Raw genomic sequence first — 16504 nt, 5'->3', positions numbered from 1 at the left:
TGTCAGCTTCATGTAAACTGTTCTGTAAGTAGAAAAGTTCAAATGTATACTGTAGTATCATTTTTTGTTTTCTTAAAAACAAAACCAATCATCTATTGACTCAGATCTGCTATATGCCAAGTGTACAAGAGAAGGGAGAAGGAATTTATCTGGCCACAAATCCATGAGATCAAAATGTTGCATAAATTATTTTAAGGGCATAGGATATTTTGCTTCAGGATATTTTGCCAACCAGAAATGTATACAGTCTTCAATAACAATAACTATATCTATAATCAATAACTCAACAACAAAAACATATCTTGATGTAGTAGCTTCAGCCGCCGGTCAGTCTACACAGAGAAAGTTCTTGCACTGTAAAAAAGGAGCAAAAGGTCAAAGCCTGTGAAGGCGCTGGCCCATGGGCATGTGCAGCTGTAACAGTCACCCTGTTACTCTGCAGGTCAGCCTGAATATGACAACACGAGGCCATCTGCCCAACAACACTACATCCCTGCGTGTATGTCTGTGTGTATGTGTGTAAGAACGTGCAGTAGAGTCACGTTGCCAGTCTCTTGTCATCTCTGAAACTTTTATCAACTAAAACATGCATGAACACCTACAGCAGTGTATTACTGTCGCTGCCCCCAAACTAATCATGCTCAAGATCATATTCTTGTTTTTAACACATCTTTTATGGATAGATTTCTTTCTACTGTACAGTCCCATAATTTCCTATTCATATTTACATCCACCTGATGCTGTGAATTACAGGATTAATATCACCGACTGATTGATTATCATCTCATCTCATCTACTAGGTCGACTTGTCCAACACTTTTTGATAAGATACCTCAAAAACAAAAGAATGACTTCTCAGCAGCCACACTATACTGTAAGTTCAGTGACAGCATCATATAGTGCTGATATCATCATGCTAACAGGCTGATCTTAGAATATAAAAATACACACGCACTTTACAACTTACTGTCATTCAAATTTAGTCTATTAGTTAGTTATTCTAGAGTGTAGTGCTGCAGGAGGGAATGTGACGACTGTTCACATAACAGTAAAACAAGCGCCCCTTTTCGCTGTTCATACAAAAATGAAATTAAATACATAAATAAAAAGTAAGTACACAAAGTAAGTGTGTTAACTGGTTTGTAAAATGTATTGTTGTACGTCAACCAGCTAACATGAGAATTTTTTTTAAAGAGGTGTAAGAAGTGTGGTAATTGTAATTCATGATGTTAAAGTTAAATTTCTGTTGAACAAAGGTCTGTCGAGTGACTGTGCAGCAGCTTCTCCATTGTATTGGGCAGGAGGCTTTGAGACTGAGACAAATAACAACAAAGTCGTAGAAGTAATTAGTAAAATAACGTTTAGCTATTGCTTCAGATTACAGGCTGCAAACTACAGTTATTGTATATAATTTACTGCAGAGTAACAGGGTGACTGTAATATATATAATTTTTTAATAGACAAATAGGACAAGGGAAGAGGACGAGGTTAGAGAATAAGAGTTGACAACTTTGTGTTTAAGACTTAATAACTTTTAGGTGGATCTAATTAAACTGATGATTTTTTAAATTAAGTATTTATTTAATAATTATGAGGTACAATAATATTGTTACTGGGTAACAAGACAAATAAAAATTTCTTTGGAATTTAAATATGCAGTTTTTTCATCATTATTGTTGTGTATCTTTTTAAAATATCAGTAAAACACTATAACATAAATGATAATAAACTTTATGGATGAATAAATCTACTTTCACTCACACAAACTAATAAGTGTTTTTAGATAATAAAAGAATAAAGAATAATGGTAAGCAATTCATCATCATCATCATCATCATCATCGTCATCATCGTCATCATCATCATCGTCGTCACCACAGTCAAGCCAGGTCTGACTGTACAAGCGGAGGCTGAGACTTTTGGAAATGGCCTCCTTACTCACATCCGTGCTTGTGGGACTCACCCCACGACTGTCTCGCCTTTTTCATCAACCCAACAATACTGAGTTGCTGCTACCGCTTATAACTGTAAAACATCTACCCCTACTGTCAGTTTATACTTCTATTGTGGCCTTTTCTACCGTAGTTTCCTCCAATGGTTCCATCAGTCATCTAATGATTGCTGACCATCTCAGAAAAGTGAGTCTGATCCACGCTACAATCGCTTGACGTCATTCAACCGGCTTTTCCAAACAACATGACATTCATTCACTGCTGCCCCGTGGTGTCATTGTGAGCTTCTGTACGGCTCAGTCATCAGCTTACACTTCTCTTCCTGTTAGTGCCTGGAGCGCTCCGACCTCAACCCGGACGACATATAAACATTCACAGGTACTGCTGGATGAACCTCAATTGCCCACTACCCAGATGTGTCGGACAGACAGTCCAATCAGGCTCTGTTGGAATGACGTCACGGGCTGATGACACACACTCATGCATTAAAGAACTGTGTCGCTCAAAGGTCTGCTGAAGTGAAAGCTATTTTGCTGTATATACGTAATACACTACAAAATAACTGTTTACACTGTTTACACTGTTCACACTTTTGGGGAAATTAATTAGACTTGCATTAATTTCCTGGAGACTAACCCTAACCTTTACCTTCACTACTGACCCAAAACTATATGTGTCTGTGTGTGTGTGTGATATGTATATATCCATCCACCCATCCATTATCCATGCTGCTTATCCTTATTGGGTCGCAGGGGGCTGCAGCCATCCCAGCTGACACTGGGTGAGGGCGGGGTAAACCCTGGACAGGTTGCCAGTCCATCACAGGGCTGACACATAGAGACGAACGACCAGTCGCGCTCACAGTCACACCTATGGGCGCTTGAGAGTCGCCAGTTAACCTAATGTGTGTCTTTGGACTGTGGGAGGAAGCTGGAGAACCCGGAGAGAACCCACGCAGGCGCGAGGAGATCATGCAAACTCCCCACAGAAAGGCCCCGGGCCCCGGGGTCCAAACCCAGAACCTTCCTTAACACAGCACAGTTCAACAGCACCGCAAACCACATCCTCTGCAATGATCCTGGCTACAGTTGAACCACCAGGACATAACCCCGATGAGGGCAGCTGATGTGTTAGACGTCACGGCAACGTACATACTGTACGCTGCCGTGACGTCCCAGGCTGATGATGTACACCAGTCTAGACCATTCTGTGATCATGTCGTGTAAACATGTGACTCACAGGACAGTAGCTGCTGATCACTGTAAATGTTGTACCCTTCCCTTTCCTTGCCCCCGCCCTCTCTCTCTCTCTCTCTCTTTCTCTCTCTCCCTCCCTCCCTCCCTCTCTTTTTGTTGGATATTAAAGTGTAACAGTGAAATGGTGAGTGAGGGACCATCACATGAAGCGGCGGGGGTCTTTGAATAGAGAAGCTCCAGCACCCTCTGCTCTGAAACGAAAGCTGGTCCGCGCCCTGCAGGATGCCTGGAAACCTCAGATCAGGTACAGAACGCTGCATGAAGGCAGAGCCGTCACTACTCTGCGTGTTCTCTTCCCCGTCACCTTCCACCACTCCATCATGAGTTTGTCTCTTAATTTCATTCACTTCATTTTTCATTCCTCCTCGAACTCATTCTCTCATATTCAACCAGTTAAAGCGGATTCTACAGAATACGATGCGATTCAGGTCCGAGACTTGTTTTGTGTTTTGGGTGTTTTTTCTTTTATTTACTTCCTCTCTTCTTCGCTCGGTCTGTCCTAGTGTCTGCTGTGTGGGTGGTGTTGGTCTGTGCGGTACTCTGCAGAAGACTGACCGGCATAGGTGCAGCACCCATCTGCACCAATGCCCAGGCTGGGTGCCATACCCTCTCCCTGGCCAATCTGTTTGACCGGGTCATCCAACACTCGGCCAGGATGCACGGCATTTCAAATGACCTCCACTCCGAGTTTGTGAGTCTCCCTGTGCAAAACTGTCTGACCGTGCCTTTCTAATGATGTTTAAAGAATAGGTTTGATGTTGTGACACACACACACACAGGGAGAAGATTGTGATTACTTCCAATAGCAACGCTATTCTACTATTTCATTCATCACTTGTGTTCGAGCCACAGCTGACATTTAGACGACATCTGACCTCTGACATTTCATCCGTGCGCTCTTGTTTTGTCCTCTCAGGAGCAGTACTTCCTGCCCAGTAAGAATCAGATTGGCCGGGTCAGTCGCAACTGTCACACTTCCACCATCCTCACCCCAAATGGCAAGGAGAACGCTCAGAGAATGGCCGTGAGTTAACCTCTCTAAAAAGCTATTTCCTCTCATCGGCACGAACTTCCAGCGAGAATGTAGAGTTCTCTCATCCTCTGTGTTTCCCCTTCCCCCTGTGCAACACGCTTCTGAATGGGCGTCTGTACATTTCATAACATATACTGTATTATTTATGTTACTTGATTTTAGTTTTTTCTGCTGGTTGTTTCTTTTTGCATCATCTAAAACCTCCAGTGTCCATCAGTGATGCAAATTTCATCCTAACTACTGTCTGGAGCTTGAGTTTTAAATGTGTCATGCATCCGCCCTGTCCCGGTAATCGCTGCAGAGGGAGGAGCTGACGGAGGTGATCCTGAAGCTCCTGATGGCGTGGAGGGATCCTCTGTGGCATTTCCACCAGAGCATGGCTCACCACCACGACTTCAACAACTTCAGCTCCAACAAAGCCCTGGAGATGAGCGACATGGTGCACGAGCTGCGCAAAGGGGTGGAGAAAGTGGCCGAGAAGGTAAAATACGTCTGGTACCAAGAGAGTAGATGTTTTGGAGCTGCTGGTGTGTGATGTAGGTTCTTGTCGGGTTGCGTAAACACAGTAAACGACAAAGAAACACACAAATGCAAACTGCGCTGTTCACCTTTACAAAGATTATTGTTCAGATTCAGTGGAAATATTCAGCGACAATGCAAAAAGAAAGGAAGACACCGCTTTACCTATCTGTCCTTCCTCGTGCAAAACAACCGACAAACAGCATCCAACCAACCGATACGTTTGTTTGTATGAAAAGGTTTTAAGTGTTAAGATTTCCTTCTGCCTGCTCTTAGGGGTTATGGAATGGGTTTTGGAATTGTAAAATGAATGAACCCGCTCCTGAACCCGGATGTGTTTGCTGTGATAGTGTGAAAGCTGATGTGACTCCTCTCTGCTCCAGATGCAGATGTTGGGGATAATAAGTAACTCCGTCAGCAGCCAGGCTTCCCCCGAGGCTTCCCTGCCGTCCGACAGCGCTGAGTGGCGCCTGATGAAAGACTACGACCTCCTCTACTGCTTTCGCCGAGACTCCAACAAGGTCCAGAACTACCTGAAGATCCTGAAGTGTCGCATCGTCCCGGAGCACGGCTGCTGAAAGGCCCGAGACCAGAGGAGGCCTGTGTTCAACTTCCAGAAATATCAATCACACATGGGAATGGAAACACTTCAGTTAGAAACTACACGATTAAAGCTGTAGCTTTTGTTGTGTTTTGTATGGGATGTTAACTGATGCAAACATACAGTATGTTCATGAAGTGCTACTGGAAGCCAAAGACTCTATCTACTGCTACTGCTTACTGCTCTACTCCTTCCACTCCTGATATTATATAGAGTGTGGTTGAGTATGGACAGGATGGAATAAGTGTTATACATGTTATTATAGATTGTTGTAGGATGCATATCATGTTTAAATATAGTAATATCATATAAAGTATTCAGAAACATGGATGCAATGTTTTTTTTTTGTCATTTCTACAGAGAAGATTATGAAGGAAAAGAAATGTCATAAATATAAATAAAAAAATAAATGAAAGATGCAGAAATAAATAATTAAATACATAAATAAATGCAAAATAAAAACATTTTGTAAATGATTCTGTATTGTTACATTTATTTTTTTTTTCTCTATGTCTACATTTATACATGTATTTATACATTTATTAATTTACTTATGGATTTATGCAAGTATTTATTTATTTCTATTTCTACATTATCTTTACATTTATACATTCATTAATTTATTAATGCATTTATTTATTTATTTAATTCTGTATTTCTACATTCATTTATCTATATATTTATTTATTTATTTATGCATTTCTACATTAATATATTTATTTCTGTATTTCTACTTTTTTTTTTCATTCCTACATATAACTATTTATTTATTTCTGTGTCCATATGTTAAGTGGGTGGGTGGTCCTACCTCAGTCTAAAGCTAGACTGGTTACAGTGGTGTGACTGATTGGATGGATCTACTACTGCCTTGACTTGACTGATACACAGGAGGTTGTTTCTTTCCAGTGCTGCAAACAATGCAGAACCGCATAAATAAATGCACGAATAAATGTAAAAACAACTAAATAAATAAATGCAGAAATAAATATAAAATTACACAAATAGCATTTTTCATTACATAAATGTTTTTATTTTGCATTTACTTGTATTTAATGATATATTTATGCATCTATTTATTTATATATTTATATCATAGGAGGAGTGGAAATCAAAGACTCCGTACAAACACTGCTGCAAACACAGATGACTCCGTAGATGCTCTGAGATCTAAAGTTCAGTTGATAAAAAATAGGTCTGAGCACAGTGCTCATGTATGTATCACATGTAACATACATGTGGTTACAGGGGAAAGTCAAAATCCCTCAACTCTTAAAATGTAGTGGTGTTAGTAAAGCATCAACGCACATATGGGCATGTGAGATCAGTATAAATTTGAATAACTGGAGTGTAATGCAACAGCAATGAATATATGGAGTCTTGTTTTCCATCATCATTCTCCTCTTGACGTGCGCAGAGACTTTGAATTATAAAGACTTTTGAAATAAAGAAATTGTTTCATGAGCAGAAATCAACATTTATTTGCGTGATTTGGCGTCTGTGTGGAAAACACCAGTATGATCACATGACTAGAAAAGAAACGCTAGAAATGATTTCCGATTATTAAGGTCAGACGAAGGCTACATTGTGAATAAGCTGGTGAATTATCGTTAAGTTACTGAGTATTTTTCTCTTTTGTCTGATGAACAAACTGTTGTGAACATGTGATGCAGGTAAAACAGTTCAAGCTGATGTCACACTGTTTCTGCTGCAGAGAGGAGAGAAAGAAAAGAGAAGTAGTTGATGTCTGATGAGTCAGAGCGACTGAAATGTTCATTTATAACCATGGAAACACTGAACAGTGTGTGGATCATTGTATTTCTCCTGGTTACTGTGAGCTGCAGTGATGAAGTAAAAGCATCATCACTGGAGGAATCCTGTTAGATTGAAGAGTTATTATAATAGTATAGTATTTATAGTATATATAGTATATTAACATACTGTACTATTGTAATTTTAATTGTAATTATAAAATATCATATTATAATTCTTATTATTATTAATATTATTAAATGTGACATAATTTTGTATGTATAGTATAATAGTTATTTAGTGTGATAAACTCTCCTGTTGGTGAGAAGCTCACAAACGATTCCACTGATTTATATAAATGTTTCATCTTAATAGCTCATCAAAGCTTATTATTTATCACTTTATCGTAAACTCTTTTGTATCCTGTAGGAAAGATGAATCAGTTTTTCCAGTGATGTGATTGGTCAGTAGTTTGACTGTTGACGGGTTTTCATCTGAAGTTAACCTGCGCCAGAGCAGATTAGGAGTTCAGCATCAGTTACCATGGTGATTTACCCCCAGCAAGAGGTTTTCTTACCAGTCGCAACCCTGAAAAAAATCTGCTGTTAGCTGCTCATTTGAATTGCATGTTGTACATGCTGTATGTTTTTAAAAGCTTCCACTCAGGTGGACAATAGACTCAATCAATAAAAACTCAGGCTTAAACCCTGAAGTTATCTCGCTAACTTCACATCCTGCTTCAGTGTTCAGGCCTCAGGCGCTGCTCATTATTTATAGATTGCTACTTTTTCATTCAGTTACCAGTGGTGTTCACCAGCATGAAATTACAGAGGGGAATCATGTAGGTGTATTCTACATTATTTGATTATTATAGTTTATATTATATATTATAAAGTCCAGAGGTTAATAAAACCGAGCGCATCACTGGGGTTTGATTCTGTTTATTGAGCGAAACATAGAAAACAAAAACATTGCACTGACACTGTACTGATGTGAGGTTTAGACCGCAGCTCAGCCGCTTCAGGATGAGGCCGCTATGGTGACGACCTCTGACCTTCCAGTGCTCTGCTCCACGCAGGAAACATGAACGGAGCCGTCCCTGCAACACACAGAAACCATGATATACAAACAGTAGTCATGTGACACAAGCTCACGTGCCGAGCCTGGAGGGGCGGATACCTTTTCATGGTCACCACGGTGTCGATGTCGTGGTTCTCCTCTCTGGGCTGCAGGTCTCTCAAGATGATCTGCACATTATACACACACAAGCAGACCAATGGTTCATTTCAATCATTAATAATTCATCGTTAATATTTTTTTTTGTTTCTGTTGACCTCAGCTAACCTTGTTCTTGTCTTCACTTGTCGTGTTTTGATGACATCAAAGTGTCAAAGTCTCAGCTTTACTTTCAGCAGATTTACGTCAATAATCAAAGAACTGTGTGCGAGATATAACTTTTACAATATGCCCATATTGCAAGAGTTTAACAGTAACTGGACAGTCGGATACTAAATGTTGTTTATGAACAGAGGAGCTCACATATAGAGATGACAGAGCTGCGAGTTGCCATTTAGACGGAGTTGGAGGTGAAGAGGCTAATGAGCCTAAAAAAAAAAAAAAATCTGTCAGAAAGATCAAACGCAGTTGGTTCATTGTAAAAGAGCAGCGGTGTCACACAGGAAAACTACAAATAAGAAGAAAGGCAGTGAACCCGTCAGACCGAGGATGCACACGTGCTGTGAACGAGCGTGAAAAACCCCCTTCAGGAGTTCACAGCGTGAGGGACCCTCCACAGCAGCAGCAGCAGCAGCAGCAGCAGCAGCAGCAGGACGTGGGCGGACGTGGTTCCCCCTCAACGATCAGGACGAGAACCACAAGATGCAAAGCTTGCGGGGTGGGCCAGGTGTTTGGCATCCCACGGAAAAATAAAGCTAAACTACAATAGTGAGTAACCGGCAGCTAACCACGACGTGGACTGAACGATTCTCACTGCCGACATAAGTTCAGCTGTATGCAAAGCGTCGGTCGCCTCTGGGAAATCACAGATATTTTTGACGCAGAAACAAGTAAATACAAGCTGCACTGAGGAGCTCTGACTTCTGCACATGCCACAGCTCCTTTCTTTTTTTTTTTTTAAATTCTAGTTGATGAAATAAAAAGTAACAGTGAAATAACAGGTAAAGGAAAGTTCATTTTTGAAATGAGTGTATCTTATAACTAAATATGGAATTTTGCCAGAGACACTAATGACACACAACGTTTGACTTCACTTTCTTTTGTAACTTGGCAAACACTTTCTCTCTCTGTGGTGTGACATTTGTTGCGTCCGACGACAGTTACGAGATGTGGATTACGCATTTCATTTCAAAGTCAGCTCTGTCTCTTCAACATCTTATTATAGAAACTACAATCACCTCCTCAGGGTCCTCTGTCTCCTCCACTCAGCTAGTTTCAGGTTACATCCCTGTTTATCCAGAGTCAGAGAAGATATCAACCTTTTGTCTGAAATTTGGTCATAATTGCTTAAGTCTTGAGTAATGGTTAAAAAGTGTTCTCTGAGGTCACTGTGACCTTAACCTTGACCACCAAAATCTAATCAGTTCATCCTTGAGTCCAAGTGAATGTTTGTGCCAAACTTAAAGAAGGTCCATCAAGGCGTTACTGAGATATCGTGTCCACGAGAATGAGACAGAGGGACAACCCGAAAACAATACGTCTCCAGCTGTGACTGTCTCCAGCTGTGACTGTCGCTGGCGTGGAGACATAAAAAATGGACAAAGTGGAGGGGTGGGTGTGGAGCTGAGACATTGGTGACCACCTGTCACTCAGAGAGGCCACGCCCTCAATTCTCCATAACTTAAAGTCTTAATAAAATGTAAACAGGTGAGTTTTATAAACAGGTGTCATGAAGGAGGAAATTAGCTCTAGACAACAAAACTGTTTTTGTACCAGGCTGTGAACATGTTTATTTCTGCTGTAAAGTTGGACATTTTAACATGGGAGTCTATGGGCATGACTCACTGTTGGAGCCAGACTCTAGTGGTCATTAGAGGAACTGCAGTGTTTGGTTTCATTAACAGCAGGAGGTTGCCACTTGGTTTTCACCATTAAAAAAAGAACCTATATTGTGTTATATCAATTGTTTTTTTATATCAAAATACCAGCAAACGGAGAAAACCAGTGAGTTTCAAGTTTCTACATGACACTCCCACAAAATCAGGATGTGTGTAAAGTCAAACATTTGAGCCGGTGTTGGTGCTTTTCTGTACCTTAGCTAGTTTCTCCGGCTGCTCCGTGACCATTCTCTGGTAAATCTCCAGACAGAGGAGGACAGTTTCCCGCCTCCGCTCAGGATGTGGTGTCTGCGAGCAGGGAGGGGCGTGCCAGACGGAAGAAGGACAGTGAACACCTCGGCTCCGGATTCATCCACCTCCTGCAGCGCCCCGCACAACACCAGACAGAGCAGATGAGAGTTCACGCACTACATTCTTTAGATCGACCAATAGAAACGGTCACATTCACGTCCATACAGAAATATAAATTATTCGTCTTCTCACTGAGCTGTACCTTCACCAGTATGTCAGTGGCAGATACGTCCACCGTCAGAGACTCCTCCTCCGGGGAAAGGATATCTCTGCCCACCAGTAAGCCCGCCTCCAGTGCTGCTCCCACGGCGATGACCTCGTCGGGCGGCGCCGAGCTGAGGAGCTCCACATCTAGAAACATATCTCGGATCATCTGCTGCAGACGCGGGATCCTGGCCGATCCGCCGCAGAGAACCACCTACAGCGCAGCCGTCGTGTCAGCAGCAGCTTTATTTTTATTATTTCTTTTACATTGCATTACTGACACTTGTCTCACACACTGTACCTTGTTTATGCTGCTGGTGGAGAGTCCCGCCTTCTCCAGCAGAGCTCGGATTGGCTGGATGCTCTTGTTGAAGAGCGAGGAGCAGAGCAGCTCGAACCGAGCTCTGAGGAAACAAAAACACAAAGGTTCTCATGTCTGTAACAACTGCTCATCCATCCTGACTCCGCCCACAAATGTCATTGCCCCCCCCCAGTCAACATACTGACATGTGGTTCCACTAAATCTGCTCAGCCACAGTGGTTCATGGTGATGTTATTGTCAGTGATGCAGAAGGTAAAGCATTTGAACATTCTGCCTATTTCATCTCACACTGTGAGATACTGCCGAGCCCAAGAGTTTTTATTATCACTGGAATAATCGAAATTCCATGAACACTTCCTTTCTGACACTTTACTCTTTTGTTCACTGTAGTTTTGTGTTTTATCTTTGGTGTCTTTACTGCTCACGTGTATCTGGGTTATTTAAAGTTCTAATCTCTAACTTTTCCACATTAAAACCAGAACTGTGTTCTATATGTTGTTGAGTTGTGTTCTTACATTATCACAAATGTTTCCATCAATTCTCAAACCAGAGGAATCTGTGATTTTAATCATAGTAACGTTTCATTTGGTCGCCTGTCAGTGACATCGTATCCTCTATGATCATGTGTCAGTGTGTCTGTCTGACAGAAGCTTAACTTGGATTTTTATCTAGTTTTAAGTCACCTACACTTTTTACACCTTGGTGGTTTTCAGCTCTATAGTTGAACCAGATGAAGGATTTTAGTCGTCGGACGTCTGGATCTGAAGTTATCAGAGAAACAAGCTGAGGAGACGTTAGACAGCTCAGCTCCCAGCTGCTGGAGACGTCCTGTCCTGTGTCACTGAAGAGCGTCTGTGAATCTTTTTAAAAGGTAACTGCTTTCTGGGTGTTTCTACTGGTTTGAATCCCCTGGTGTGTTTGTTATGGAGAGGAGGACACCTCTGTGGATAATTCAGCTGCTGGTAAAAACCTGCTGAACGTCTGCTTCATAGGTTATCAGAGAAACAATCAGAACAAAGGTTAGCATCAATCTGAGCTCCAACTCTTCCCTGAGTCTCTGTCCTCCGTACAGCGTCGCTCAAACACTGACTTTAAATGTGAAACGTAACGTGTAACGGTTAGAATCACCGGGTCTGTTTGATTTAGAGAGGACGCCGCCTCCCGGTAAAAACCTCCTTAATGACTGACACTAAGGGAATCCAAACCAGGCCAGTCTTGTGAGTTTGGGATATTTCAATACCAAGTTTACCAACCAAGCTGGTATGCTTCAATTCCATCCAGCAGCCTCATCTTTATCCAAGCCGTGCGTCAGTTCAACAGCTTACCTAGAGACATTACATTCAAAGTCAATGCCGTCGTGAAGGGAGTCCACGAAGCAGTTGGCCGATCCCAGCGAGGACAGAGAGTGTTTGGCCATGTCTGCCCCGTTCATCAGCTTCATCATCGCCCGAGCGTTACTGCTCACGTCGTGTTTGAAGGTGCTGCAGAGCAAACGCAGACGGACAACAGGTAAGACAGGTAAGACAGTGCGTCTGCGCCCGTGTGAGCAAGAGGAGGGAAGGGACTTTTTGCCAGGCATTTTGAAGTCTTTCAGAATATTAACAGAGTGAAAAACAAAGGCCAAATTCAAATCTGAACTGGGCCTAGGCTGCAGTTTGTGATGCTAAAATTCAGTATCTACCGTTTGAACTCAGCGGCCAGGTGCTGGGCGAGGGCCTGGGTGAAGCTCTCTCCCCCGATGCTGTGGTCAGTGTGGGTGCTGAGAACCCGGAACATTCCTCCATTGACCTGCAGCGCGGTCACGCTCAAGGACGTCCCGCCCAACTTATACACCAGGACGTGGCTGCGGACAGAGTGCACAGGATCAGTGTGAGGGCAAACTGTCGAGATGTTGTGATGTCATAAGGAGTCCATTAAGCAAAGGTGGAAATAATATAAACAACAATAAGTAAAGCAGAAATATGTGTGTATGCTTGTGTGTGTGTGTGTGTGTGTGTGTGTGTGTGTGTGTGTGTGTGTGTGTGTGTGTGTGTGTGTGTGTGTGTGTGTGTGTGTAGAGCCCACACTCGATCACATGATGCTGGACAGGATAAAAGCTGCAGAGTAAGTGGTGATGGGGCAACATCTATTTATCTATGTGTTGTATAAAAATCACATTGTGTACCGCATTAACATTTAGAACTACGTGCGATATAAAACTCCGGATTTTCTCTATGGTGCTGCCTTTTAATGTCAGAGAGGAGCTGCCTAGCAACAGTCGTCACTCAGCTGTTGTGTGTGAAAATCTTCAAACCAGCCTGTCAGGCACCAGCAATCATGAGATGAGATTATTTCCTCATTCTGATGTTCGATGTGACATGACAACATGAACTGAGGCTCATCGCCTGTATCTGCATCATTTTATACACTGCAGCCACATGATTGGCTGATTGGATAACCGCATGAATAAGCAGGTGTGTAGGTGTCCCTAATGGTAAGTGATTGGTGAGTGTGAACATCAGTAAATCACTAAACTCTCTCTCTCCTCAGTGCTACCTCTTTCCGGAGTGACAGTCCTGTCCGATGTTGTAGGCCAGCAGAGCAGCAGCGGGCTCATGGATCAGCCTCAGGACGTGGAACCCTGCAGCTTCGGCTGCCTCCCTGCACAAAACACACACACACACACACACACACACACACACACACACACACACACACACAGTTTGATTTTATCAGAAGGTGCAAATGGAAAGATTTTGACTGTGTCACAACAAAGCAGTACAGGTGAGTGGACAGTAATGTACCTCAGAGCTCGCTTCTGAGCATGTGCGAACTCAAAAGGGACGGTGATGACCGCTTCAGTTACATCAGAGCCCAGAGCTGACTGAGCCGTTTCTGTCAAAACGGAGATGGTCAATCAACTTAGAGTTTGTTTATGAAGCTGACGCGAGTGTGAGTGTGTGTGTGTGTGTGTGTGTGTGTTACCTTTCATTTTGTGGAAGATGAGTTTTGCGACATCCTCTGGAGCGACATACTCGGGATGATCTCCTGCTGTGATCTCGTAATAAGGCTTCTCTGCTTTGTTCACCACCTGAACACAACACTCACTGCTCAGACCGGGGACTCACTGCTGCGCCAGTACAGTCAATTATTGTGGGTTCAACAAGTATTTTCAAAATAAAACTAAGACACAAAACCAACAAGACGTCATGGTTTTAACTGAAGGAGGAAAATTAATGTTAATGAAGGAAACAAAACATTTTGGGGTGAAGAAAAGAATCTCAAAAGACCGACAAAGACAACACACAGTGGATCTGTTAAACAAGCTCACCTGACACTTGGTCTCTTTTCTGTGAATTTGTGTCTCTGGATCATCAAAGCTGCCCAACGAGAGAAAGAAAATAAACATCCATTAACTCACTGCATTGATTACAGGTCCTTCATATCATAAATGCTCCTCAAGCCTTCGAGTCAAGAGTCAGGCTGCTAATTGTTCTTTTAAACAGCATCATGTAGTATAAAGGTAGAGGCCCCAAGCCCCGCCCACCTGGATCCAACATCCTAGTTGATTGCAGCCAGAGCCTGAGTGCAATCAACTTCAACAGGATCGTAACGATCATATTTTGTATGAAAGAACTGTATGATCATTTAACAGTTAACATTTGACAGTATTAAGTGTGTCACCTTCTCCCCAGCACTTGTTTCACTTTAACAACTGTGTTGGCAGCGTTGCGGACTCGTCCTTGCTTTGCCGCAATGCCTACGATCTGCAGGGGATAGAGATCAGTCAGTAAGCAGCAGAATGGCAGATGCACAGCTTTAAGTCAAATCCCAAAATGTGAGTCAGGCAGAGAGGCTTCACACATCAGAGAACTGTCAATAGTTGAATAATGAACCATGGAATTTACAGGTGAAAGTGCGGATGAGTATGAAGGTTCAAGAGGAGCTGAAATGGCAAAACATTTATGGGCACACATAAAACCTGGAGGAAAACCTGTGTGAAGAGAAGCGAAGCACAGACCTGCTCAGTGTCTCTGTAGGCCACCACAGCTGGAGTCACTCTGTCTCCTGCATCATTAGCCACCACATCAGCCCGTCCGTCCTGAACAACACACGCACACACACACACACACACACACACACACAGAGAAAATGAATCCAAACATCCCCATGTCCCAGCTTCTTGCATTAGTGGATCCTGACTCAGGGAAGATGGAGCATGAGGTCAGCAGTAATGTGGACGCTGTACAGGACAGTCAAGGTGAAGAGAACTGAGCCTAACGAGGAAGTTCTCTAATGACCAGTCGACCTATGTTCTCACCCTCATCTACAGTCATGAGCTTTGAGTAATGACTAGAGGGATGAGATTCTATACACTGGCTGTTGAAATGCAGAATCAGCCCAGGAACTTCAGGATCCTGGAGGCCTCCCTTTGAATGTGTTTCAGGTAAATCCAGCTTGCATCATGAAACACACAGTTTACACAATGAACACATGTATACATTGTAGAGCTGCAACAAATCACTATTTCATTACCTGGTTGATCTATCGATTAATAATTTAATTCCTAAAAATTAACATGAATAATTAACACAAAATGTCCCAGACCCCAAGGTGACATCAATGATCAGAGAGAACCATTTGTGAAACTAGATCAAAACTGTGTTTGACTACTTGACTATGGTGTAAATGCTCACCCAAAACACAACTATTACATAAAAATACTGCAGCAAAATGCACTAAATAGTACAAGGAACCATTTATAGGAAATCTCAGCAGTTGGTTCTACTTTTTGCTAATTGAAGTAAGAATGCGCTACGCAGGTGTACTAGGAAGGACTAAATAAAAAGTAAATTGTATAAGAACATTGTTAGACAGGTGGCAAGAGGGGATTCATGTTGTATTTAGACTAACGTTATGGAGCCATCTCTCATGACATTACTTCATTCATCGTAGTATATTAGCAGCTACATCCGCCGCTGTTTCAGTGAGGTTCAGGAGCTGAGGTCAAATCCGTCACTTTATTATCTATGAAAAGAAGTAGTTCGGTGTGTGACACGGTCGATGGAGATTAACTCACCTTAAATATCGACACACAAGCGCAGGTATATCCGAAGTGAACTCCTATAGCAGCCATGCTGAAAACTCTCACATCGAAGGGCTGGACCACGCGCATGCGAGCCGGGTTCCGCTTCCAGAAACAACTTCCGGGAGAGATTTTTCAGAACAAAAGCTTCAACTTCTACAAACCAAGGGAACTCAGAAATTAAATAATTACCTGGTAACTTTTAGTAACCAAAAGGTTTTAGGCACTAGCGGCTAAACTTAGCACGCTTTCACAAATAATACCATGAATACTTTTTATTTATAGATTAACTTCACAAAAAGTGTAGTGCACAGAAAAATACTTATACCCAAGAAGGGTTCTTCACAGACTACTTGTGGTCCATTTTGGTCTGGAAACTCTAACACATATTTAGATAAATATATTGAAACGCTTTATTTCTCCGTCCTGTATAGAAACA

The 16504-nt window shown here is 42.2% G+C and overlaps 2 protein-coding genes across 2 annotated transcripts; one reads left to right on the top strand and one right to left on the bottom strand.

The window, feature by feature from the left end:
• Positions 1–3350: 3350 nt before the first annotated feature.
• Positions 3351–5765, top strand: prl2 (prolactin 2). Its single transcript, XM_056368272.1, has 5 exons — positions 3351–3531; positions 3711–3898; positions 4124–4231; positions 4542–4721; positions 5143–5765. Exons 1-5 carry the CDS (start codon positions 3351–3353, stop codon positions 5335–5337), a joined length of 852 nt encoding a protein of 283 aa, XP_056224247.1. The 3' UTR covers positions 5338–5765.
• Positions 5766–8034: 2269 nt separating this feature from the next.
• hspa14 (heat shock protein 14) lies at positions 8035–16196 on the bottom strand. Its single transcript, XM_056366983.1, is given in 15 exon segments — positions 8035–8208; positions 8289–8356; positions 10379–10434; positions 10437–10542; positions 10677–10892; positions 10980–11082; positions 12326–12481; positions 12682–12843; positions 13536–13640; positions 13784–13874; positions 13965–14070; positions 14311–14359; positions 14664–14746; positions 15001–15081; positions 16060–16196. Coding segments are annotated over 15 exon segments (1557 nt in total). The 5' UTR covers positions 16156–16196; the 3' UTR covers positions 8035–8129.
• Between the last annotated feature and the right edge of the window lie 308 nt (positions 16197–16504).

The sequence above is a fragment of the Seriola aureovittata genome, chromosome 22 (genome assembly GCF_021018895.1).
Source record: "Seriola aureovittata isolate HTS-2021-v1 ecotype China chromosome 22, ASM2101889v1, whole genome shotgun sequence".
NCBI lineage: Eukaryota > Metazoa > Chordata > Actinopteri > Carangiformes > Carangidae > Seriola > Seriola aureovittata.
This window is presented reverse-complemented; position numbering and strand designations above follow the sequence as displayed.